At 38.0% G+C, this 25,535-nt stretch overlaps 1 protein-coding gene across 3 annotated transcripts in view; it reads right to left on the bottom strand.

The window, feature by feature from the left end:
- Positions 1-25,535, bottom strand: part of dock1 (dedicator of cytokinesis 1) — a 577,688-nt gene that overhangs the window by 38,736 nt on the left and 513,417 nt on the right. For all 3 annotated transcript variants that reach the window (XM_072557588.1, XM_072557587.1, XM_072557589.1), the window contains exons 45-47: positions 12,490-12,666; positions 11,983-12,066; positions 3,171-3,308 (exon numbers count right to left, since the gene is read on the bottom strand). In XM_072557588.1, the coding sequence (XP_072413689.1) occupies positions 3,171-3,308; positions 11,983-12,066; positions 12,490-12,666 (399 nt within the window). The remainder of the gene's footprint in view (positions 1-3,170; positions 3,309-11,982; positions 12,067-12,489; positions 12,667-25,535) is intronic.

Here is a 25,535-nt window from a genome sequence, read left to right as displayed (position 1 = left end):
TTAGGGCCTCTCGGAGTTTGAGTTTATACATTCTTGTAGCTCTCTTGACAGGTAGTAAAATACTGCAAATGAACTTAGGTCAAATACTACATTATTCGTATAATATAAAACTTTAAACACGATGTGAATTTTTAATATATCACATCATGTAACATTTCTGGTTCCCTTCCTAAAATCTCATATAGTGTTTGCTTTTTATTCTCCATCCCAGCTTTGTATTTTCATGAATCCATTAAAATGCTTGACCATCTTTAGCTTTTCATTGCTGAAGGAGGTTTGGATCACACCAGTGACCCTGTCATTTCTTTCTGATTGCTAGGATTATTTCCTAATGTATGTTTTTCTGTTTATGGTTTTTTTCACTTTTGCCCATTATGAATTTGAAGTATCTTGCTTTAAGATGTAAGCATTTTATTTCTTACTTTCATGTCCTCTCACCCAAAAAAACTTGCTTCTGTTTATAACAATTATATACATGAATGAAATTCTGCTCCTGAGTTCTCTCAGTGAATTTAACTCTTGCTAATGTTCGTTTAGGTTTACATTTACAACATGTAGATTTTGTTGCAGTGTTTTATTTCCAACTATTAACATCTAAGTAGTGTGTTTTGTCAGACTCCCAAAAAGCTTCAACTTTAGAACAATGTTGAATATATGAATGTTACAATTTAACCAATGTCTGAAATCTTGTGAAATCAGGCACAGCCGAGGAGCATTTGATGTAAGCAAACACCAGGAATTCTTGTTATACTTTTTGATATGGCAGATCTGGAAAGTTAGTGAATGGTGCAGGTTACTTCAGAAAAGAACAGATGGTTGCACAGGAAGAAACAACAAACATAACTGATGGGATCATAGATGTTAGAATATATTTGGGAGTGAAAATGGACCCTCTCAAATTATACAGAGCTATTTTGAATCTGATCACCTTGATACTTTGCAGCATTTATCAAATTGTATGCCCAGAACTTAGTCACTGTATAATTGCTTTAAGAGGTAAATGCTTTGTATATTTTAATTTTATGCCTGGATGCTGTTTCTTTAAGTAAAATAAAACTATATATTTTGGAACAAGACTCCGTCTGGCTTATAAGTATCACACACTGAATCTAAATACTTTATAGATGTTAAAGTGATGGTAATTTGTTATGATGGATTGAAACATTAATTGCAGTGTCAATGTTCAAAATCAATGCATCTTATTTAATGTTTTTCTAACCATAATGTGAACATTGGTATTCTTCACTTTGACACAAAATAATTTCATTCCAAACAACTGTCTTAAATTGCACATAATGCAATCAGAAAGAAAAACCTTTCAGTTTTCTCTTGTTGCTGCTGCCATTTATTTTGTCTGCACACAGGCGCAGTCAGGTTAAGACCCAGAGTATGGTGAAAATTAAACCTTCTAGCATGTACAATGCAGGGAAAACAACAATAGACTACAGATTGGGGAGATTTACAGATATTTTAATTATTAAGTACTTTGTATGTCGGTTAAATGTCTTTTTCATTCATGATTAGCAGTAGCTGCTTTTTGTTTTGCAAAGTATGATTGATAACTTTTCATGCTGCACCTGTGTATAATATACCTCGCAACCAAGGGGTTTTGTATATGAGTTGGAGAGCTGGTGAGACCCTTAGTGTCACCTCCACTAGGAAAGACCACTTTCGTAGAGTCAGCTGTGGACCTTCCCAGGGATGAAGGACCACGGTCTGGAAAGTGTGCATCCCTGTCTGGGAGTTACTGGCGACTGTTATATTGCAGGCAAGACATTTGGGGAGAAGCATGGCATCAGCAGCAAGGGACCCAGCCACTGCTGAGTGATGGCAGACTGGCAAGTGGTGAGAGGAAGAAGAGTTCAGAAGAGTGGGTTTCACGAATGTCCTCTGGAATTTTGCTGCAAGGTTCCTTTACATAAGTTTCTGTGGAGGTCTTGCCCACTCTGGCAGGATGTATGGTGGGCTGTTTCAGGCAGGAAATCTGCTTGAAGTATTGAAGGAGGAGAAAGTGAGGACTGCAGATGCTGGAGAGCAGAGTCAGAACATGTGGTGCTGGAAAAGCACAGCCAGTGAGGCAACATCCAAGGTGCAGCAGAGTTGACGTTTCGAGCATAATGAGGAATTCCTGATGAAGATCTTATGTTCAAAACATCGACTCACCTGCTCTTCAGATGCTGCCTGATCGGCTGTGCTTTCCCAGCACCACACTTTTTGAAGTGTTGAAGCCAATGATAGTAAGTAGTATACATAGGATAGGTTCACTGGGAGTGTAAGAGATCATTGGGTGGATGCCAGAAGAGAGGAATCTCAGAAAACAGAACAGAGGGTAAACTTAGTGGTGATCAAGTCTGGTCCGGAAGAGGGAGTATTATCAAAGGCCACAATGGTAGGAAGAGATTCAATGGTAGTCTTTTGTCATTGAGGGAAATAGTAGTCTGGGGTATCCTGATTTCTTGGGAAAAAGCAGAAATGTTGTGAGGCATGTTAACCACATAGCTTCCTTTTTTGGATTGCTTGCACTTTAAACTTTGAAATGATCTCTACCCATTAACTTTAACTTACATATGTGGCAGATTAAGATAGCAACAATTACTAAAGACATATTCTCGGTGGGTCAAACAAAAGCTTGTTAAATGCCAAGAGGCCTTTGTGTTGATGCAATAGTATGTTACATCTAACAGGTTAATATCAATTTGAACCTATTAGCCATCACACAGTGATTCTTCAGTTACAATGACTCACTATGAAGACATGTGGAACAGTGAGGCACTTGCCCATAGGAAGTCAATCACTAGGCAAATTACTATTCTGTGTTGATTCAAAGCTCGATGAGCAAGGAAGTAGCTGAACTAACTGAGGCAGCACGAACTATGAACAAAACAAGTTAGCTTACAGTGTCTTACAGTTTTATTACTTATCTCAATGTTTAAAGAACCAAGAAATGGAATGATGCAAAATGCTGTGAATGCTGGAAATGTGAAATAGAGAGAATAAAAGCTAGAGATACTCAACAGGTCTTGCAGCACCTGTGGAAAGAGGAACAGTTAAAATTTCAGATTAATGATCTTTTATTGACACACTGATGTTTCTGCCTCAGACTGAAAACTGAGAGAAAAACTTCAGTGGACCATCTTCATCTATGGTATGAATCAAAAAATAATACGTACACATGATTTGACTCCATATTGCTTCTCCACTTTTTCTTTTAATTCTTTGAAACAGGTTTCCAATCTCTCATGGAAGGGTCTCAATGCTTCAGTTACTTTCTCACCATGAATTCGTACGCCTTCATTCAAGAATGGGATCTAAATGATTTTTAAAAGTGCACAATGATGTCATTGTTCCACATCAATAATTTACACCTGTACATCTCCTTTCACATCACCAAACTCTCAAAACACTATAGAAAATAAGAGAATTGTGAGGGAACTTATAAGAAGTATTGAAAAATACCAGAAAAGATCCAAGTTTAATGCATTAGAAACAAAGTATTGGTGAAATTCAATAGCTCTTGCAGTGTTTATGGAGAGGTTAAAATGATGGTTAGAGTTAGGTTGGAGGGTGAGAAACATTAGGGACAAAGATGTCATGGGAACAAAGGCACCAGGTTGTGGTAATGATAGTAATAAAGAAACAAAGGATTGATCCAGAGTATTTATTAATTGTAGAATAAAGACTAATTCTATCTGAAAGTAAAAGCATGAAAAAAGTTGGCATTTGGCAAAATAAAATCAAAAAGAGGGGACAGTATTTATGATCTGAAGTTGGGCTTAATTGTAACACTTCAAATTCGGGACAGCAAGCATTTTCTTTTTGGTTGCTTTCATGTTTTTACTTTCAGACACAGTGTAATCTGTCTTTGCAACAATATAAAACCCGTTGTACTTCTATCTCTCTTCAGTTCCAAGGAGCCATAGGACTCAAAACAGTAACACTGTTTCTCTCTCCACACATATATAATACAACTATGTTGTTGCACTGTCCTCAGGCGCTGGTTCATGGAAAAGCTTTTATATTTGTGATTACCCAAGAAGTACAAATCTAACTTCACTTCAGCAAACTAGTGCATAGAATCATACAACCCCCAGAGTGTGGAAACAGGCCATTTTGCACAAGTCCGCACCGAGCAGCCGAACAGCATTCTACCCAGTCCCATCCCTCTACCCTATAACCTGCATTTCCCATGGCTAATGCATTTAACCTACACATTCCTGAATACTATGGGGAATTTAGCATGGCCAATCTACCTAGCTTGCACATCTTTGGTGGGAGGAAACTGGTGCACCCAGCGGAAACCCACGCAAACATGGGGAATGTGTAAACTCCACACACAGTCACTCAAGGTTGGAATTGAAGCTGGGTCCCTGATGCTGTCAGCCAATGTGCTGTCCCACTTGAATTGCACGCCTTGCATTTGCATCTAAAGAGGAAGCTTTATACCAATGTGTTTTAGGTAACAATAGAATGAATGGGGTAGAGTTCCAGGAGCCAGCAGAGAGAATGCTGAGATAAATAAAGCTTTCATAGGATGATGTGAATAAAGATTTCAAAGGTGAGGTATGAATATAGACATGGAGGTGGAAACCGGCGGTTTTGGCAATACAGCAGTTGTCAGAATGGAAAAACAGTTCATGGTCAAACAGGATACCTGTTCAGAGAACACTAGTTCAACCTGTAAACAGGATTGACGATAAACTTAATAATATCGGTCAACTCGAACTGTCAATATTATCAGCCATAAATCATCACCTGCAGGGATAAAACTGTATGTTTTCCAACACATGTCTATTTTAAACCTTTTCTGTCAATTTCTTTACAATGTTATTCATATTAATACAAAACAAATATTTCTAGGCACCTATTTGCTGCATTTTAATTATCTTTCCAACTTTTAAAAACCAGTTAGATCAGATTAATATATTACCACGTGTTTTTAACCTCTCTAATGTTCAGGCTTAAGCAAACCAAGCTGCCTAATTATTGATCTCTATTCATATATATAGTACAAGAAACTAAAATGTTTAGTTTTTATTAATTAAATATGAGTGGTTCTCTTTTCACTCTCTTTCTTGGCAAAGGGATATGCATTACAAGGTATATATTTCAAGTTATTTTAAGCCTATTGTTCTGAATTCTTGTCATGGGAGTATTCCTTTCAAGCCTGAAAACAAATTTGTATTTTAACTGCATTGCTGGCTTATAGTGAAATAAATTCACATAATGTATTTTAGTTGTGTGCAGTGTGTTGGTTTTTGTATCTTTACATTTTTTAAGTTAAATGTTAAGTGAAGAAATGAATTGTATGCTCAAGCAAATGATTATAGTATAGCAAATTCTGTCCATTTTTCAGTTGACTGCATCCAGTCCTATCACCAAATACTCTCTACTGCAAAGTTCAACACAATAATACACTCACATTAAATTACTTTAACTTCAACTTCAGTGAAATGTTTTTACAACTCCAATGCAATATTTTCATTTTTGACACCAGCTACTGTTATGCAACTAACACTGAATTCTTCAACAATAGTGTCACATTCCTTGGACAGACTGATAAAACAATATTGTTAAAACAAGAATTCAAAAGTCCAAAGAATGGCTTAAAGTATCACAAGTTTTCAAGTTTTAAGACTTTTATTGTAACTCAAATCAAAAGCAACACTATCGAAACACTAAAATAAAACCATAAACTATGAAACTCTTCATGAGCGATATTCAGTACCCATGGCTACCCATTACTGGACCTGAAATATCTCTCCACAAATGCTGCCAGACCTGAATACTAATACAGTAGGTCATTTATACCGTACACCACAGAAAAGATCACATCTCTCTTCCATCAAAATGTATACAATAGTAATGACCACTTCAGCAAATCTTCTTTGTAAAATATTCTTCCATTTTAATTTGTTTTTTAAATAGCTGATTGATTGGCATAAAGAAAAAAATGTAATCAGCATGATTTTTGTGGATTTTTTTTGGATCAAGATTTTATTTTATAGGTCATGTTTTTATTTCTCTCAATCTGAAAGTCCAAGAAATCACAACACGTGGGCAAATTTTTATTTCACATACTTTTGGAAAATGGTTTGATGACAAGTGGGAGGTTGTGCCCCACTAGTATTCTCTTGCATGACTAAGGGCATGGAACAATGCGTGGGTAGATGGCAAATAGAGATGTGTGGAAGGAACTTTGTGCAGATTTGTACAGCTGCAGGGATAAACCAAATATGTTTTTAAACGCTATATTAAAAGGTCAGAAACCCTCCCACGCACACAAAAAAAAAGATTGAACTGTGTAATGACAGAACTTTATTCATTGTGAAGACAGCTTTTGTAACTGAAATCCATTCTTGATTCAAATCATGGTATGTGCAAAACCACTGGACAATCTCAATAACTCTGATATAGCATAAATGTTTAGTGCTCACTACTGGGTAGACGGCATTGTGCACAGTGCAATGCAATTTCCACAAGCATAAGACTGTTTCATAAGCAAATGTAGCTACCTTTTCTTGGGTTGATTTTGACATCCAATTTTGACTACATTCTCCAATAATGCAATATCAATGCATTAGGGATAGTGGAATTCACAATATTGCCTGCCATTACCCTTTTATATTAAAGTACAGTAGCTTCAGACTTCAGGTTCTGCTTGTCCTAAAAGTGCTCAGATAGAATCACAGAATCCCTACAGCGTGGAAATAGACCAGCCTGCCTACAAGTCATCACCGACCCTCCAGAGAGTAAACCACCCAGACCGATTCCCCTATTACTCTATATTTACCCCGAACTAATGCATCTAACCTACACATCCCTGAATACTATTGGCAATTTTAGTATGACCAATTTACCTGACCTGCACATCTTTGGATTTTGTGAGGAAACCGGAGCACAAGAGGAAACCCACGTAGACACGGGGAGAATGTGCAAACTCCACATAGTTGCCCAAGGTTGGAATTGAATCTGGGTCCCTGGCGCTGAGAGGCAGCAGTGCTAACCACTGAGACACCATGCCACCCACCAATGGTTTGGGCCTCAGCTTTAACATCCCCTAACCAGGTGGAAATCAAAAGGAACAGAAGTTAAACTGTACCTCAAGACTGCACACTAGTTCTTTGCAACAGATTGGCTAACTCCAAATTTTAAATGGTAGACTCAGCAGGGACACTCATCTAAAGTCAGTGGCATCCTTTTCAAAAATGCAGGTTGGCATTCAAACTACCATCGTAACCTAAAACATAAGAACAGTGGTGGCATACACCACCCTCAAACATCCAGAAGTGGTCAGTGCGAAAATATCCTTCCATCTTATAACATTTCCATGGTGAATTAGCTTACAAACCCGCACACTGCATAACACATTTAGTTGTATTTTTTGTTATAATGTTAATCATGTCCCTGAGCAGACGTTCATTCAGTTCTTCTAATAAATATTAATTGAAATAAGATTAGCCTAGTCTCTCGAAGAATGAACACTTTTCAGTTCCAAACTTTCCTTCAGTGTTTTAATTTATAATTGTGTATTTTTTCGACAATCCCCAAAACTGTAATAAATCCAATAAGAAGTTCAAAAGAAACTCTTTTTCTGACAGTTAAATGCATTTAAGGTGAATTGAAACTGAAGAAGATATTGATAAGGTAAGATAAAACGAAGTGGGGACAACACTCGTGTGGAGCATAACACTAGTTCAGATCTTATGGGCAAAATGAACTATTTCCAAGTCTTATAATCCTGCCCCACTAGCCACCTGATGAAGGAGCAGCACTCTGAAAGCTAGTGCTTCCGAATAAACCTGTTGGACTATAACCTGGTGTTATGTGGTTTTTAACTTTGTCCATCCCAGTCCAACACCAACACATCGTAAATTTTATCGCCCATGTCGGCCAGACAAGATCGGCTAAGAACACGATTCTCCGCACGGTGTCCAAAATTATTGTTGGTAATGGTACAATCCCTACCCATGCTTTTGAAATACTTCAGGGTGATGAAAAAAATTCTAACACATCGTGGACTCCTGAACTTTAAACAGTTTTTAAGGCATAGTTGATTAATTTGATTAAACTGTTTTAAGGGTCACTTTCAGCAACCATTCCAGAAGGCTATTCTACCTTTAAAGCCTTCTCTTTTAGTAATGATACTAGTTGTCAGTCAAAATGGAAATGTAAAAGTTGAAATATTCTGACTGTCAAAGAATCTGCAGAAAACGGTGGCACCCAGATTGCAAAAAACAAATTAAGAATTCGTAAGTGAAGAAAATAAGCAGTAGTTAGAAAAGGGATATCACCAGCATGAATGAATGAATAAAGATTAAAGAATGAATCAAGGAAAGAGGGGAAAACTGCTGGGATTTTAGAGAAAAAAAAGTCAATATGACAATATTCCAAAGAATGGAAGGATGGAAAAAAAGGGAGAACATTAATACTGAAGGCATATTGCAAAATAGACACTTTAATAATGAGTTAACTAGAGAAAAGGAATGAGAACACCTTTAAAGAACAGTGTACCACACTCGAAGATTGAATTAGCTAGGAAAAGTAAACCTTCCTTATGCAACAAGAAAGGAGATTAAGGGCATGCAGTAAAAGGGTAGAAAATAACAAAAAGAATTAGAAAGGTTTTCAATTAACAAACACTTACAAAAAAAAGCGTAAAAATGGAAGGAGCATATTGAAGAGCTCTGCAGAATCCATAGAATCCCTACAGTGTGGAAGCAGGCCAGTTGGCCTAACAAGTCTACACTGACCCTCCGAACAGCATCCCTCCCAGACCCATCCCTCTACCCTATCCCTGTAACCCTATATTTCCCATGGCTAATGGACCTAACCTGGACATCACTGAACACTATGGGCAATTTAGCATGGCCAATCTACCTAACTTCACATCTTTGGACTGTAGGAGGAAACTGGAGCACCCATGGAAAACCCACACAGACACGGGGAGAATGTGCAATCTCTACACAGACATTCACCCAAGGGTGGAATTGAACCTAGGTCCTTGGAGCTATACGCATACAGGGTGAAAACATGAGAAGACTGCATTAGAAGAAAGCAATATTGATGTTGAATTCATTAGACCGCACATAAATACTAGTGACTCAGAGATATAAACAGCAATGAATGAGATACAAAATGAAAAGCTGCTGGAATAGATCAATTGTCTGCAGAGCTGATTGTAAAAATGGGAAAAAGAACTTAATATCATGGTTTACTAAGTAGTGATAAGTACTGAACAGGAGAATGGCCAGACAGTTTCCATGACCACGACTCCACCACGGAACACAGGCTACTGTGTCCACAAGGGTCAGGAACCTCATTTCATCTGGTGATCTTCCCCAACTGCCTCCAAGATCATAGTCCTTGAACCCTGTACAGCTTGCTTCTATATCTTTCCCAAAGTCTACAAACAGGATTGCCTAGGCAGACCCATTGCATCAGCCTACTCCTGCCCCACAGAACTCTTCCTCAAAACTCAACTCGTTTTTTTCTCTCCTCTTGTCCAGTTCCTCGCTACTTACATTCCCACACGATTCCTTTCATACTTTACGTCGCTTTTAGAATTTGCAGTTTGTGGGCTCCAGCGCCTCCTCTTTACCATGGATGTGCAATCCGTTTACACATCCATCCCCTATCAGCATGGTCTGAGGGCTCTCCACTTCTTCCTGGAAAATAAGGGCTGAATGGTCCCCATTCACCACTTTCCTCCTCTGCCTGATTCACTCTGAACAACTTCTCTTTTAACTCCTCTCACTTTCTTTAGGTCAAAGTGTAGCTGTGGGTACCCACATGGGTCCCAGTTACAAGTGTCTCTTTGTGGGGCAAGTGGAATATTCCATGTTCCAGTCCTACTCCAGTTCCCATCCCCAATTCTTCCTCCAGTATATCAATGGCCTCATGGGTGCTGCTTTCCTCTTTCGGAAGAATTGAAAAAGTTTATCCATCTCGTTTCCAATTCCTATCCCACTGCCACCTTCACCAGGTCCATCTCTGACTCCTCCCTTCCACTCCTCAATATTTCTGTTCTTATTTTTGGTGATAGGCTGGCTGCCAATATCCACTACAAATCCATTGACCCCCAGAGTAAACTTGACTACGCATCCTCACGGATGAAGGGCTTATGCCCAAAATGTCAATTCTGCTCTTCAGATGCTGCCTGACCTGCTGTGGTTTTCCACCCTCACACCTACTTTCTGTAAAGACTCTTCCATTTTCCCAGCTCCTCCGTCACTGTTGCATCTGCCCAGAAGATGCCAATTTCGACAAGACGGCCTCTTAAAATGTCCACCTTCTTCCTCAACTGAGGGTTCCGCAGCACCAAGGTTAACAGGGACCTCAGCTGTGTCCAATCCATCTCCCACATATCAGCCCTCTCTCGTCCCTCTCTTCCCTCTCACAACAGCAAGAAATCCCCCTAGCATCCTGCCAGCATCCACATCCATATGATCATTTGCCACCATTTCCATCACCGCCAGTGAGATGCCACCACCAAGCACAAATTCTCCTTCCCTTCCTTGTCAGCCTTTCACCAGGACCATTTGTTCTGGAACACCCTGGTCCACTCTGCCTTCTCTCACAATACTTCTCCACAGCATCTTACCCTGCAATTGCAGAAGATGTTACATTTGACCATTTACTTCCTTCCTCTGCAATATCTAAGGCCCTAGGCACAACATCCAAATGAAGCAGTGCTTTATCTGCACTTTACCCATTCTAGTCTATTGCATTTGCTACTCACAATGTGGTCTCCTCTACATTGGGGAAATGAAGTGTAGACTGGATGACCACTTTGCAGAACACCTATGTTCTGCTTTCAGAAATGACCTGAGCTTCCATTTGCCTGTCACTTCAACACCTCCCCGTATTCACTGACAAACATCTCTGTCTCAGTTTCCTGCAGTGCTCCAGTGAAGCTCAGCACAAGCTGGAAGAACAGCATCTCATTTTCCACTTGGGAACTCTGTAGCCTTCTGGATTCAGTACCAAATTCAACAATTTTAGGGCTTGAGCACGTTCTCCCATGTTCTTACCCCAATCCCCACACACCAGGTCTTATCAATTCATATGCAGCTACCACAACAACCCATTGCCAGCTAGCCCCCATTAGCAGCTATTCATTCTCTCAGGCTGACCCCTACCCACTCCTTTCTCTATCCAACTGTTTTTCTCTCTCTCTTTGGGCCCTATCTTCATCTATTCCGCCCCCCCCCCATCCCAATTTCTGCATAAATACTAACCTATTCCGAGATACTATCAATTATGAAGAATGGCCACTGGATCCGAAATGTTAACTCTGCTTTCTCTCCACAGATGCTGCCAGATCTGCAGAGTTTTTTCCAGTAATTTGTGTTTTTGTTGTTATGCACTAACTTTTCATTTACAGCTATTTATTGCTAAAGACAATTATTGCATCGCTATTGGGAAGGTACGATCATTCTTAAGAACTGAAATGCTCCACACAACTTGAGACACATGATGAAGAATCACTGAAGCATTTTGAATCACACTAATAATGTTAACGTATAAATAAACATATCGACAAACAGAACTTTTTATATATCCCACTAATTTGGACAGATGGCAGATTTCTTTTAATCAATAAATATCATAATTGGTTGGCATTTTAAAATAATTTGTTTGTTTTCCAAAATAGTTTCTAAATCTCTAGAAAAAAGGGCGTTTAGCTGAAATTCAGTCCATTTTAGATAACCTTTCTTCCATTTTTATTACCGACATTACTGAAGTGTAACAGGTTACGAATGAATTTGCAGGTTATGATGTGAAAAAATAAAACACTGACAGAGAAAAAGTAGTCTCATGTGAAATTATCTACTAATATTCTTCAGATATTTATTCTGTCTGATAAAATGAAGACAACCTTTTTAACCAAGAAAAATGTAATGCTAATTTTCTGAACCAGGTGATGTTGGTTTACTCCTTTCAGACAAGCAACATTGCATGTTAAAATCAAAGAGAATTTACCTGCCAGGCTATGAGGTCCTTCAGATTTTCGATCTTTTCAAGGTCTTCAGTGTGTTCTTGCATGTATTTTTCCGTAAAGAATGCCTATCATCAAAACAAAACACGTTGAAGTGGTTTTATTAAAAACAATTGAAAATCTGTTTTTAAGTAGCGTTTTCATTATGGACCTAGCATACCTGGAAGTGGTACTACAATGATTGTAAATATATGATTGATTGGTCATGGTGGTGGGGATGGGGTAATCAAACTTCTCGTTAACTTTACTAAACATTCAATGAAGAATTTCTAACAGGTATTGTATATAGAGAAAATATGTTGAGATGGGAATTAATTTATCCATGACCTTGCTAAAACTAGTAAGTACCAGTGAAAAATTATTAATCAATAGCTTTGATAATCTTAACATTAATCTTGTTTTTCAAAAATATAGCAATTTTAAAAAGTTTCATAATTTTTTGATCAGTATTGTTAAACACAAAAGGGAGAAAAAAGAATTAATGAACAAACCTTTTCATAATTGGCGAAACCCCCCATCACTGCAGGATCGACAATTCCATTCAGCAGCATGGACAGAGGGTTAATAGGCAGACTTGGATCATTCATGTGTTGTTGAACCATGTTGCTGATCTTCTCATTTGTTAACTGCATTGTCTCAATTGCGTTCTCCAAAGGACTTATCTCGACCTGCAAGGAATATATATATATATAAAATATAGCATTCAAACTAGGACTTCTCTGTTATAATTATTATTTGAAAGAATTCTGATATTTTGTTCTGCACTCAGATAATGATATATTAAAATATTTTATTCAAGTTGACAAAATATTTTGCTGTTCAGTTTTTTTAATCTTTCCCACAATTACCAATTAGCAGTAATATGTTTATGATGTAAAAACTGCGAAGATGATTCAGGACTCAAGTGGTTCATAATCCCATGGACTGAAATATTTCAGTAAATACGTAATGAGAATGTTGCTGGTCTGTATTATGCGAATTCTAGAGGGTTATCTTTCTCTCAGTGATTTTTCTTAGAATTTACCAGTCTAAGACTAGTGCCTACAAGTACATGCAAGCAACTCCCTAGGTTACAACTCTGTTCTGCTCGAGTCTGTTGGCAAGTCCATTTGTACAGTTGGAACTTGGGACAATATAAGTTGGAGGACAATATAAAATAGCTGTTCACAAATACGAAAAAATGTTTGTATGTCCAACCGTTAAAATTAATATTAATACATCCCTATATGAGATCACATTTTTAAGTACTAGCGTTCATTAGACATTTGCAAATCCAGGGCCCCTTATACTGGTAAGCTGGATGAAAGTGAACACTTTTTTTATGCATTGTTATAAAATTACTCCTTGGATGATGAAAATCTTGCTATGTATAATCTTGGATTTCAGACCAACTATGACTGTCAGTAAAATATTAAAAATATAAAACTGCATAATGTCATCATTACAGCCAACATAAACAAATATTGAAAGCACAGAATGGCCTGGATTTTGGACTCAATTGCAAATATATGACACATCGCATTTTTTATGTTGACATAGACTTCTCATAGGCACGTTATGATCCTTCAGCGTCCAATGCAGTGGACTATTATCCACATAGAATTGGGATGCAGGAGAACAGAATGGTGAATGCTATTATGGCCTGCAGAGTCCAAACCAGGAAATGTATAATTGAATAATAAATTTATTGTAAGACCATATTAAAAAAGTGAAATAGAGAGAGGGATAGAAAAATGGACTGAGAAACAAAAGCAAAAGATGTGTCAAAAAACAAATTTATCGATAAGTAAAGTAAGAAAAATGAAATTCCATATGCTAACTTATAAACATTAAATTTTAATGTCTGTGATATTGTTTGTTTAACAGCAATTGAAACTAGCTCAATGTTACAAATGCACCTTGTTTTGAACAAATAATATCCAAGCTTTTATCCTACACTTAATTAGGTAACTAGTGGATGACCATTGCTAGTTCACACTATTCATATTTTTGAATGCTGAATCTTTGGCTAGATAATTTTGTATTGAAGCTTGAGGAGTTATCAGACAAGAGAGAGCACCTTTGCAATATGCGGACTTTGGACACTGCAATCCAATTTAATACTGATACTGTTATTCCGTGAACATATTCTTTAAGAATGTAACAAAGGTAAAGGGGAACACGTAGATCTAGTGTATTCAGATTTAGAGAACTCTTGTAAGGTGCCACATAAAAGGTTCCTGCACAAGTTGATGCGTTAGCATGGTACAGAATTTGCTCACTAACAGGAAAGAGTGTGTTTGGATAAATGGACCATTTTCAGGTTGGCAAACTGTCACTCAGTTGAATTCTATAGGGATTAGTGCTGGTACCTGGTCTACATACAATCTATATTAATGACATGGTTAAAGGAACAGACTGTATTGCAGCTATGTTACCTAATGGTAGGAAATCAAGTTGTGAGGAGGATACAAAGAGTCTGTAAAAGGATATGGATAGGTTAACTGAGAGGGTAAAAAAAAGGCAGATATCATGTGTGATTGCCCATTTTGGCAGGTAGAATAGAACAGCAGATTATGTAAATGGGGAGATACGGCAGAAAACTGTAATATAGAGGAATTTAGGGGTCTGCACATGAATCACAAAGTTAGTATTCAGATATATCATTAATTAGGATGGCAAATTGAATATTGACTTTTATTGCAAGGGGAAAGGAGTTTAAACATAGGGAAGTCTTATTACAACTGGACAGGGTATTGATGAGATAGGACCCTGGAGCAGTGTGTACAGTTTTATCATTTTAAATGAGGAACAATAGAGTTGTATTGGAAGCAGATCAGTAAAGGATCAGTAGGATGATTCCTGAAATGATGATGTTCTCTAATGAGGAAACACTGAACAGGTTGGTCAATACCAACTGAAGTTAAGAATCAGAGGTGAGCAATTCAACACAATGTTGAGGGGGCATGACAGGGTAGATACTGAAAGGATGTGCTCTCCTTTAGTGAATCTATATATAGAGGAAACAGATTAAAAGTAAGGGTTGTTCATTTAAGATGGAGATTAGGATGCATTTCCTCACTCAGAGGGTCATTTACATTTGGATTTTCCTATCCAGAAAGCAGCGGAAAGTTGTGCCATTGAATATATGCGAGGCAGAGTCAGACAGATTTTTGATTTGACAAGGGAAATAAGAGAATTGTGAGGACACAAGAAAAATGCAATTCAGTCCAAAATCTTATTGAATGGTACAGCAGATTTGATTGGTCAAATTCTTATGAATTTTACTTACGATCTCCTGACTCCAAATTCCAGCTAAAATATAGATCATACTAGCATTACAGTTATGGATCTTAGGAAACGTGGGATTTGAGATTCCTCTCCATACACACTACATCCATCCCCAACCTGGACACATATAAACTACCTGGCTTAATAAATTATGGAATTTTGGTGTTAGTGTAACACTATGATATACCCAATTTCCTTCCCTTTGAAGTCATCTGTATTTGAATTTTGACTGGTAGTTTACTCTGCTAAGAGAACAAAACTTTATAGCAGAGTGTCAAGAAATAGCCTGCATGCAAAATAAATCCATCAAGCTTCCTTTTGAAACAAATCTATATCCTCAAAACTGGCTTCCTTCGCCTCTCAAATGGGACTATGGTTAGGGTTAGCACTCATCTATTAGTAGGCATTTCAAAACATTTTTCTCCACTGCATTCAAAACTGCTCAAACTAATTTTTCTTGTTGTAATGGCAATTTTTAAAAACATTTTTAAAAGTTCACTCTCACTTGTGACCAGTATTTTGACGGATACATTTCTATTGCACAAGGAAAAGTTAACATTAAAAATTCAACAACTTCATTGATTGCAAGATTTTAAATATGCTGTGCCTAATGTGAGTGGAGGATGATTAAATTCGTTCAAACTTAAATTTTATAATTCAAAACAAAAGTATACTGGAACAGAATTGGTGTTTTTAGGGTCCAACTGTTTGTACTGAGATCTGCTAATGTACATCCATTTAAGATTTGTGCATATCCTGATGAGATTGAGAAGTTCTTGAGCACTTCTGGCATTGCCAACATGGTAATGACATTGGGTACTTTTAAGTGTCTAAATTCAGGAGCACACCTATGGAGGAAGCTTCAGGCCATTAATTAAAAAAACAAAATTAAAGTCAACAGGAATTGCATTTCTGAATGCTAGCTATATTGCAATTGGGGTTCTCTTCAAAAATGCAGTGAGAACTATTAATTAAAATGCAAATAAGCTTTACTGTGGATAACGAAAATCTAATTTAGTCATTATACCTGTCATCAAATTATAGATAACTTTTCTCTGTAACACTGCATAAAATATGCAGTACTGAAACAGGTCATTCAGTCTGTGCTAGTATTGATACTCCCTGGACTTCTCTCAGCCTTTTAAGATACCCTCTTTTTTTACACTGTACTTGTTTTAGCTTCCTTCTGAAAGATCTAAGCTAGAATACTGCATATAATTTCAGTCTTCTAATTTAAGAAATGATATGAATGCATCAAAAGTGATTCAGACAAGGTTCACTTAACTGATTCCTGAGATTGAGGGAGTCATCTCATGACAACACTGAGTGGGTATGTGAGTACAATACTGTAGAAATCCAAGTACTCTATGTCAACATATCTTCTGTATCCACAGTGCATGTTACTCTTTCAGAGGAGAAAAAGCATTAGATTGGCACTAGATGATAAAATTGCCATAGTCCTAGCAGACCTAGGGTTGCTTTTTCATTAGAGAGTTTAATGTGTGGGTCATCTTGCCTCAACCAAAGGGTGATGTTGAAAAGGTGGGTAACCTAACGTCTTGGTAACCTCAGCCAGTACAGGAATTGAGCGCTTGTTGGCATCACTCTGCATCACAAAACATGTAAAGTTCATTTGAAGAGCCAACGCAACACGATGGGCCAAATGGCCTCCTTCTGCACCATAAAACTTCTGTGAAAAAACTCCAGTAAGTTGGTTGAACATCATGGACATTTGCCAAAGTCATGCTGACTCATCTGACTACCTTGAGTTTTTCTGAGTGTGCTTCTATACTATCGGATAATATATCAGATCCAAGCACTGTGGTCCTGCCACAGCCAGCTATAAATGGTGGTGGACAGTGAACAACTCACTGGAGAAGGAGGATCCACAAATATCCCCATCATCAATAATAAGATAAGGCTAAAGCTTTCAAAATTAGTATTACAGAGACATGGTTACCGGGTGACTAAGACTAGGAACTCTATTCAAGGGTACCCGACATTTGTGAAGCACAGACAAAAAAGAATGGGGTAGCTTATTAATAAAAGTTGTGGTGGTGAGTAGTGATAGTGGTGTTCTGAATCATGATATGGAAGTGAAATTCAATTATTGTGCTCCATGCTAGGGGTGCCTGAACACTAAAATCATGAATAAATCCTGTCATATTACACAAATGCAAAGTTTAATATATAACCCAATCCCCAGTTGGTTTGAAAATGTGTTACTTTAAGAAACTATCATGAAACATTCTAAGAACTTCCCATGCAGGTGACTACTGTTAATCTGATCTTTCTATTGTTTGTGTAGATTAAAGTGACCCATAATTATTGTCATCCCTTTATCACAAGTGCCTAATATTTCTCCTTGATTACTTTGCCCCATATTACGGTTACTGTCAGGAAACATTTTTACCACTCCCACTAGGGACTCATTGGGCTTAAACATTTTTACATCCTGACCTCCTGAACCAAGGTAATTTTTCTAACTACTGCACAAATGCCATCCTTGATTAACAGTGCTACCACTCCACTTTCACCTAACTTACTTCTCCTCTTTTCCCTCCATATTCAAGACCTAATTCTGGTCATTCTCAAGCCTGTAATGGTTGTCAGATCATATTTATTTACTTCCATGTGTTCAAACCTTGTGAGAAGATTTGCAGCTCGGGTGCTCATTGTTGTGGTTCTGTTCGCCGAGCTGGGAATTTATGTTGCAGACGTTTCGTCCCCTGTCTAGGTGACATCCTCAGTGCTTGGGAGCCTCCTGTGAAGCGCTTCTGTGATGTTTCCTCCGGCATTTATAGTGGCTTGTCTCTGCCGCTTCCGGTTGTCAGTTCCAGCTGTCCGCTGCAGTGGCCGGTATATTGGGTCCAGGTCGATGCGTTTATTGATAGAATTTGTGGATGAGTGCCATGTCTCTAGGAATTCCCTGGCTGTTTTCTGTTTGGCTTGTCCTATAATAGTAGTGTTGTCCCAGTCGAACTCATGTTGCTTGTCATCTGTGTGTGTGTGGCTACTAAGGATAGCTGGTCGTGTCGTTTCGTGGCTAGTTGGTGTTCATGGAGACGGATCGTTAGCTGTCTTCCTGTTTGTCCTATGTAATGTTTTGTGTAGTCCTTGCATGGGATTTTGTACACTACGTTGGCTTTGCTCATGCTAGGTATTGGGTCCTTTGTCCTGGTGAGATGTTGTCTGAGAGTGGCTGTTGGTTTGTGTGCTGTTATGAGTCCTAGTGGCCGTAGTAGTCTGGCTGTCAGTTCAGAAATGTTATTGATGAATGGTAACATGGCTAGTCCTTTGGGTTGTGGCATGTCCACATTCTGTTGTCTTTCCCTTAGGCATCTGTTGATGAAATTGCGGGGTATCTGTTTTTGGCTAATCATTGTAGAGGTGTTCTTCTTCCTCTTTTTGCAGTTCTGGTGTACTGCAGTGTGTTGTGGCCCTTTTGAACAGTGTCCATGTGTGCTACCTATTTATTTTGATATGAATGTTATGTGCAGTTCAGATACAAAGCTTTGTAATGTCTAGTCTTGATTGTTGGTGTATTTCCTAGGATCCTCTTGACAATCCTTTGACCTTCAATTCACACACTGCTATTTTCCTCTCATCTCTTTTCTTTGATACATCACTTCTTGCCAAATTTGATCCCTTATCTTTAGTTTAAAACTATCTTTACTCACCTAGAAATGTAGTTCACAAGATTGGCTCCAGCATGGTCAGATATGGATTTTTCCAACAGTTTATCCCACACTTGCCCCAGTATTAGTGTCAGTAGCCCAGAAACTGAAACCCACCATTCCCACCTGTCTTTGAGCCTGTATGCATCTCTCCAATTTTTTGCACCCTATGCCAATTTGCACGTTGCTCAATTAATACACTGGAGATTCGATGTTTTGCTTTCTAATTTAAAGCCTTGTTCCTCATACTCTTTACGCAGAATCTCTTTCTTCATTTTCTCTTTGTTGCTGATACCTCCATGGACCATAATGACTGGATGTACCTACCTCTTCAAGTTTCTTTCAACCTGAACTGATGTCTCAAACATTGCACTGGGCGAGCAACACAGCCACATGGACTCTTGCAATTTGCTGTACAGAATTATGTCGCTCTTAACTTCTTTATACTATCAACTATACTACTTCTGCATTTCTGTTGTTCCTCACCCGAATGACTTCTGGTACCAGTCATTGGTAAAACTGCTCATTAACCCTGCATGCCCTGCTCTCATCCAAAAGAACCTCAAATCTACTAGACAATTGCAGAGGTAGACACTCCTGCCCTCTGGTTCCCTTCCCTGCCTTGCTCACAGTCATGCCCTCCTATCTCTGACCAAAGGAAAAAAATCAAAAGATTCTATCCTAAGTGGTGTGACTGTCTCCCAGTACAAGAAGTTTCCTCCTCCCTGATTCTTCTTAGGGTCTGTATTTCAGACTTCAACTCATAAACATTGGGCCAAAACTGCTCGAACTTCACTTACTTCAGACATGTTTGTCATGAATCACAACGGTATCCAGGAACTCCCATAAGCGTTGGTTTTGACACATCACCTGCCATCCTTAATGAACTTTGTTGAATTATTTGATAATATTATTCATTTTTGTTATTTTATATATGCCATTAACTTTAGCCCAAATTTGTTAACTATGTCAAAACACAAGAAAATATCTTTAGAGATTAGATGTGGAAACAGGTCCTTCCGTCCAACAAGTCCACACTGACCCTCTGAAGATCAACCCACCCAGACCCATTCCCCTACATTTACCCCTAACACTACGGGCAATTTAGCATGGTCAATTCACCTAACCTGCACGTTTTTGGACTGTGGGAAAAAACCGGAACACCTGGAGGAAACCCACGCAGACACGGGGACAATGTGCAAACTCCACACAGACAGTTGCCTGAGGCGGGAATTGAACCCTGGTCTCTGGCGCTGTGAGGCATCAGTGCTAGCCACTGTGCCACCATGCCACCCAAATCTTAGCTACCTACTAGACTCGCTAAACAGTGAGCTGCTTTCTCTGTAGTAAAGCAAGTAATTTTCATCATCTCCAATGACTCTAGCTCTGTCTCAGACTGCCTATATTAGGATCCTGTCTTCACAAGTTCCTCTAGGTAATGATGAAATGCCTGTAGCAGGCTCATCACCTTACTTGCTCCTCTCGATGAAACGGACTACATGTCTCAGGGTCTTTCTCTCACCCATTTTTCTCTCTGAACACAAAAGTTATTGATTCTCTCCTCACAGATATTGTCTGACATGCTGAGCATTTACTTTTATATTATGGACTTCCAGCATTTGAAGTATTTTGCTTAGACTTAGCTTTTTTTTTCAGTGTCCAAATATGCTTTACCATTGCCTTTGTCTTTATTTGAAAAATATTCTGCAATTTTTGCAAAACAAATTTTAAAAGATAATCTATTCTAATCCCCACCATTGAAATTCCACTGATGGCTCTTATTGGAGAGGATCATGATTCTCAGTCAAACACAAAATAAAATGCTAAAACAAGAAAACAACCAAAACACAAATATAATTGTCTATTTCTGACATATGTTTCTGCCTACTTATGACAAAAAAAATGTTTTTGCAACTGCTGTGCATAATCACTGGTGTAGGGACAGGTTATATAAATCATGATGCAAACCACATTAAAAAGTGAATATTAAGAGATGTAATTAGAATCTATTTAGCATGTCCCTCAGTAGAGTTGACAAAAATCCAATAATAATTATTGCAAAGCTGTGTACCAAGTTGTCTCTTCTATATTCATTTCTTGACAGGAAACTGGATGATGACGACAGAAAAATTATTTGTCACGCTGAATGAAATCCTGAAGAGAAAACTTCAAGCAATTTAAGGGAGACAGTACAACTTACCAAAATCTGAAAGTGATATGGATGGTTGCAACCATGACCAACTTGGATAGTAAGCTGGTAAAAATAATCTGTTGGAATCCTTTCAGGATGATTGTCAGAAGTTGATATTCACAGACAATGAAAGCTGTCACAAATATTTTTCTCTTCCTCCAGAAGGTGAGCTTTTTTTTAAAAATCTCACTTCAATGAACAGCAGAGCTTTGTTAATAAATGCCAGATAGTAAATTGCTATTTATTTGACACAAACATGTTCTACCTCTTTGATTAGGTACTCCAGTACTGAACATTCAGTTCAACAAATTCAGATCATAAACCGAGCTTCCACTTAGACAGACAGCAGGTATTGGAAATGGTCCTGTTGTTGCCATTCACACTTCATTTACTCATCTTTTGTACTTGTAACCCACCTTGCACCATAATTCCACACGCCCTCTCACAATTCTAGCTTCCTTTTCCTCTCCACCAGCCCTTCCCATTTTTGGCTGCATTCAACCTTGAACTTCTTGCATTTTTATTTGCTCATCAATGGTGGAGACAGGTGGTTGCTAAAGTGTGTGATGTGTTCAATGTATTCAAGAGACTCTTATTCAATATATTTAGAAGTGAGATATTTGATTGACAAGGTCTAGGTGATACATGTCACGATTTCGAGATGCTGGTGTTGGACTGGGTGTACAAAGTTAAAAATCACACAACACCAGGTTATAGTCCAACAGGTTTAATTGAAAGCACTAGCTTTTGGAGCGCTGCTCCTTCATCAGGTGGTTCATCACAACCACCTGATGGAGTGGCGCTCTGAAAGCTAGTGCTTCCAATTAAACCTGTTGGACTATAACCTGGTGTTGTGTGATTTTTAACTCGGTGATATGAGTTTTGTTTTGACAACATTCATGAACAAATTAAGTCTGCATTCAGCCTTGAAATCATAAGTGGCAAGAAAAAACTTGTGCTCCATCGGTGCAACAACAGAAAACTTAGATATTCCACACTACATTACATAATTCAGACATATTCTGCAATTTGAACTTCTGAGCCAAGATTATTTGCCATTAGTATTCGGATTTCATTCTTTATGAGCAGATCCATCTCTCCTTATAATCCAGATGGGGATGTTACGAAAGAGCTGCATAACTGTAAACTAATCCACACGTGGATTCCAGGCATCTGGGGGTCAAAAAGGTCAACTTTTCAGAGTCATAGCGTACAGAAACAGACGCTTTGGTCCAACCAGTCCATGTTGAACACAATTCCAAACTAAACTAGTCCTACCTGCCTGTTCCTGGTCCATATCGCTCCAAAGCTTTCCTATTTATCTACTTATCCAAATATCTTTTAAAAGTTGTAACTCTGCCCGCATCCACCACTTCCTCATGAGGTTCAAACCACATGTGAACCACCCTCTATGTAAAATATTTGCCCCCATGTCTTTTTTAAATTTCTCCTCTCTCACCTTAAAAAATATGCCTGCTAGTCTTGAAGGAGGGAGAGTGTTGGAGATGGACGAAAGGGTCTGTGGGATGGGGACAGAACTCTTGTTCAAAGAAATAGGCATGGAGGCGAGGGTGACAGAAGAAGAGTTCAAAGTAATGTCATGCCTGAAATTCACTAAGGTGAAGACCCAGAGGGATAAAACTGAGACCCTTGTTGAGTACAGAATGTTCAGCATCAGGGACTGAATGTGAGGAGGGATAGTAAATACATGACAGGAGCTGGGAAAGGAGACAGCAATTCGAGGGAAGGGGAGGGGAGGAAGGTTCCAGAGGGCCATGAGTATCTCTGAGTTGCTGCGTTTTATGTTCCTTGATGTTTGAAAGAAAGATTCTTGTTACCATGTTGAATAAGCCAGTGGATGAAGTGGAATTTGGGGGACAGTGCGGCTCTGAGCCAGCATGAAGCGGTGCTGGTGGAGAGAAGTCAAATGTGCATATAACAATGCGTGGCACTGAGTGTGAATCTCAGAATGCAGCAGGAACAGCTGTCTATTGGATGTTAGATATTATGGATCCATTGCTAGCCCAAACACCCATTGTTAGACACTAATTGTCCCCGTTAGTAGCAATTCATTCTCCTAAGCTGACTGATATCAACTCCTTTGTCTTTCCATCTGTACTTCTCTCTCTTTGGGCTCTATTGCTTATTTCTTAACTTCTCTCCCCACCCTATTTTCTGCATAAAAAACAGCTTTTCCCGAACTACCAGCAGTTCTGACGAAGGGTCACTGGATCCGAAATGTTAACTCTGAGTTCTCTCCATAAATGCTGCCAGACCTGTTGAGCTTTTCCAGGAATCTCTGATTTTGTTCCCAATCCAAGTCAATACCATTTGTATAAATAATGCTGATAGACACCCAAGCTGGTTTTCTTTGTTTAAAAATTTCACTTGATTAGGTAGCAACCACTGACACGCTGGCTAAATTCATCAGTTCATAACTGTCCAAGCGAGTGTTTATTCTGTACCTAATAATGTCTAGCAGCCCTTATACAAGTAATGCAACACCCATTGGTCCATAACTTTGCTTTTCTGAAATCATGCAATAATACCAGCATTATTTCAATCCAAGTGACAATCCAGAATCAAAAGTTCTGAAAAATCATGATGATTGGCACAACAATTTTCTAACTCACTTCCCTTGGGTGAAAATCCTCAGATCCGGGAATTTAAACTATTTTTGTCTTTTTAGTTCTACTTTCTCTATCACTCCCTTCTTACAGCTCACATTAAATCTAGTTCATTCATTCCCTCAATCTATTTCTAGTTTTCTTTGTACTCCTGGGATTTAACACTTATCCTCTACTCTGAAGATCAATACAAAGTAGTAGTTATAGAGTCATCGACTCATACAACATTGAAACTGACCTTTGGTAGCATAATGATAACAGACTGGATTTACACTGAGTAATTGGGAAGGTAGAATTGGGAAACCTGACCTTGCAGATCTGTCTCTTAAGTAGGATCCTTACCTGTCTGGATGTGTTTACAAAGATCATACAGGCAGTGGATGAGCAGGCCAACAGGCTGGAATGCCTGCTGCCATTTACTTGCAACATAGGCTTAGTTTTAATGATAAATGTCAAGCACTAAAAGTTGACTCCACACCAGTATATCCTCAACGGTAGTTAGAGATGGGTAATGAATGCTCTTGCCAGTTATGCATAATCCCCATGAATGTATTAAAAAACCTGTCATTTCTTAACCTCTATTTACAATATCAAAGAATTACTGCTTAATTCAATTAGTAATCGTAGAATTTATAGATACTTAAAAGCACAATAGTTAAGATCCTATAAACAAAACAATGTGACTTATGATGAGAGAATTTATTTGATATGGGTGGACAGATGGTCAGATTCCCATTTGCCAAATTTCAAATGTTACTGAGAACCTGACGATAGCGTGTCTTGAATCTTACATGCAAAACTCCGTTGAAGTGTTCACAGATGGCTTGTAAGACTGGCAGACAAAACAAAACGATGCTTTCATGTAAATGACTGAACAGCAAAATTATGTCAATGTAATTCCTAATGCATGAACACCTCCTGCAAAGATGGTGCTGCAATTAGTTGTTAAGTTCAAGAAAATTACTGAGTTAATTTCCTCTTTAAAATGACATAGAAATTTATTAAAATAATAACAATATTAAAGATTATTTAATACCACCCTGTTTAAAATGCAAGTGAAGATCTGTGGGATTATCTGGCCATTTAATGGCAGTGTTGTTCCATGAATAACTGCTCTTGCAGGTAAAGCTATCTAATGAGATCCATCAAAGGAAATTACAAACAGACAAAACAGTGATAACATTAAAAGACTATTATAACCATTTCAAACATAAAGGAAATTTTAGTACTTAATAGTGCACACATGGCAAAAAGTCACCCGAATAATCGCCAAGAATAAAAATTAACAAAATGACTGAATGGGATTAAGGGTTCAAGTAAACTGAATAATTCTTCCTCAAGTGCATTTGCACTGATAATACTATTAATAGTTACTGACATTTTGTCATTAAATTATGCAGTTCACTCTTATTTCACACCAAACTGTAATCATCATGCAAAATTAGCAGGTACAGACTGTTAAATCATAAATATAAATTATTGCTATATCTAGGATTTAAGCCCACCATATTATTAAACTTAAAATAATATTTTTTCTTCTATAAACAACTCTCTACCTTTTCAATAATTTTTCATTTCATTATGCATATTAACATAATTTATTTTGATATTTTTCAAAATTTCTCAATATAGTTTCTAAAGGTTTCCATCAGTAAATTTAAAGAAGTGATATGAGTTGCTTATCCATAGTAAGTAACCCTTAGTAATATACTGAAAACAAAGATCTCACAGGTACTGGCTCAAAGCTAAACACCATATTACATTTAAACATC

Source organism: Chiloscyllium punctatum, chromosome 38 (assembly GCF_047496795.1).
Source record: "Chiloscyllium punctatum isolate Juve2018m chromosome 38, sChiPun1.3, whole genome shotgun sequence".
Classification (NCBI taxonomy): Eukaryota; Metazoa; Chordata; class Chondrichthyes; order Orectolobiformes; family Hemiscylliidae; genus Chiloscyllium; species Chiloscyllium punctatum.
Note: the sequence above shows the minus strand (reverse complement) of the source record. Positions and strands in the feature narration are given on the sequence as shown.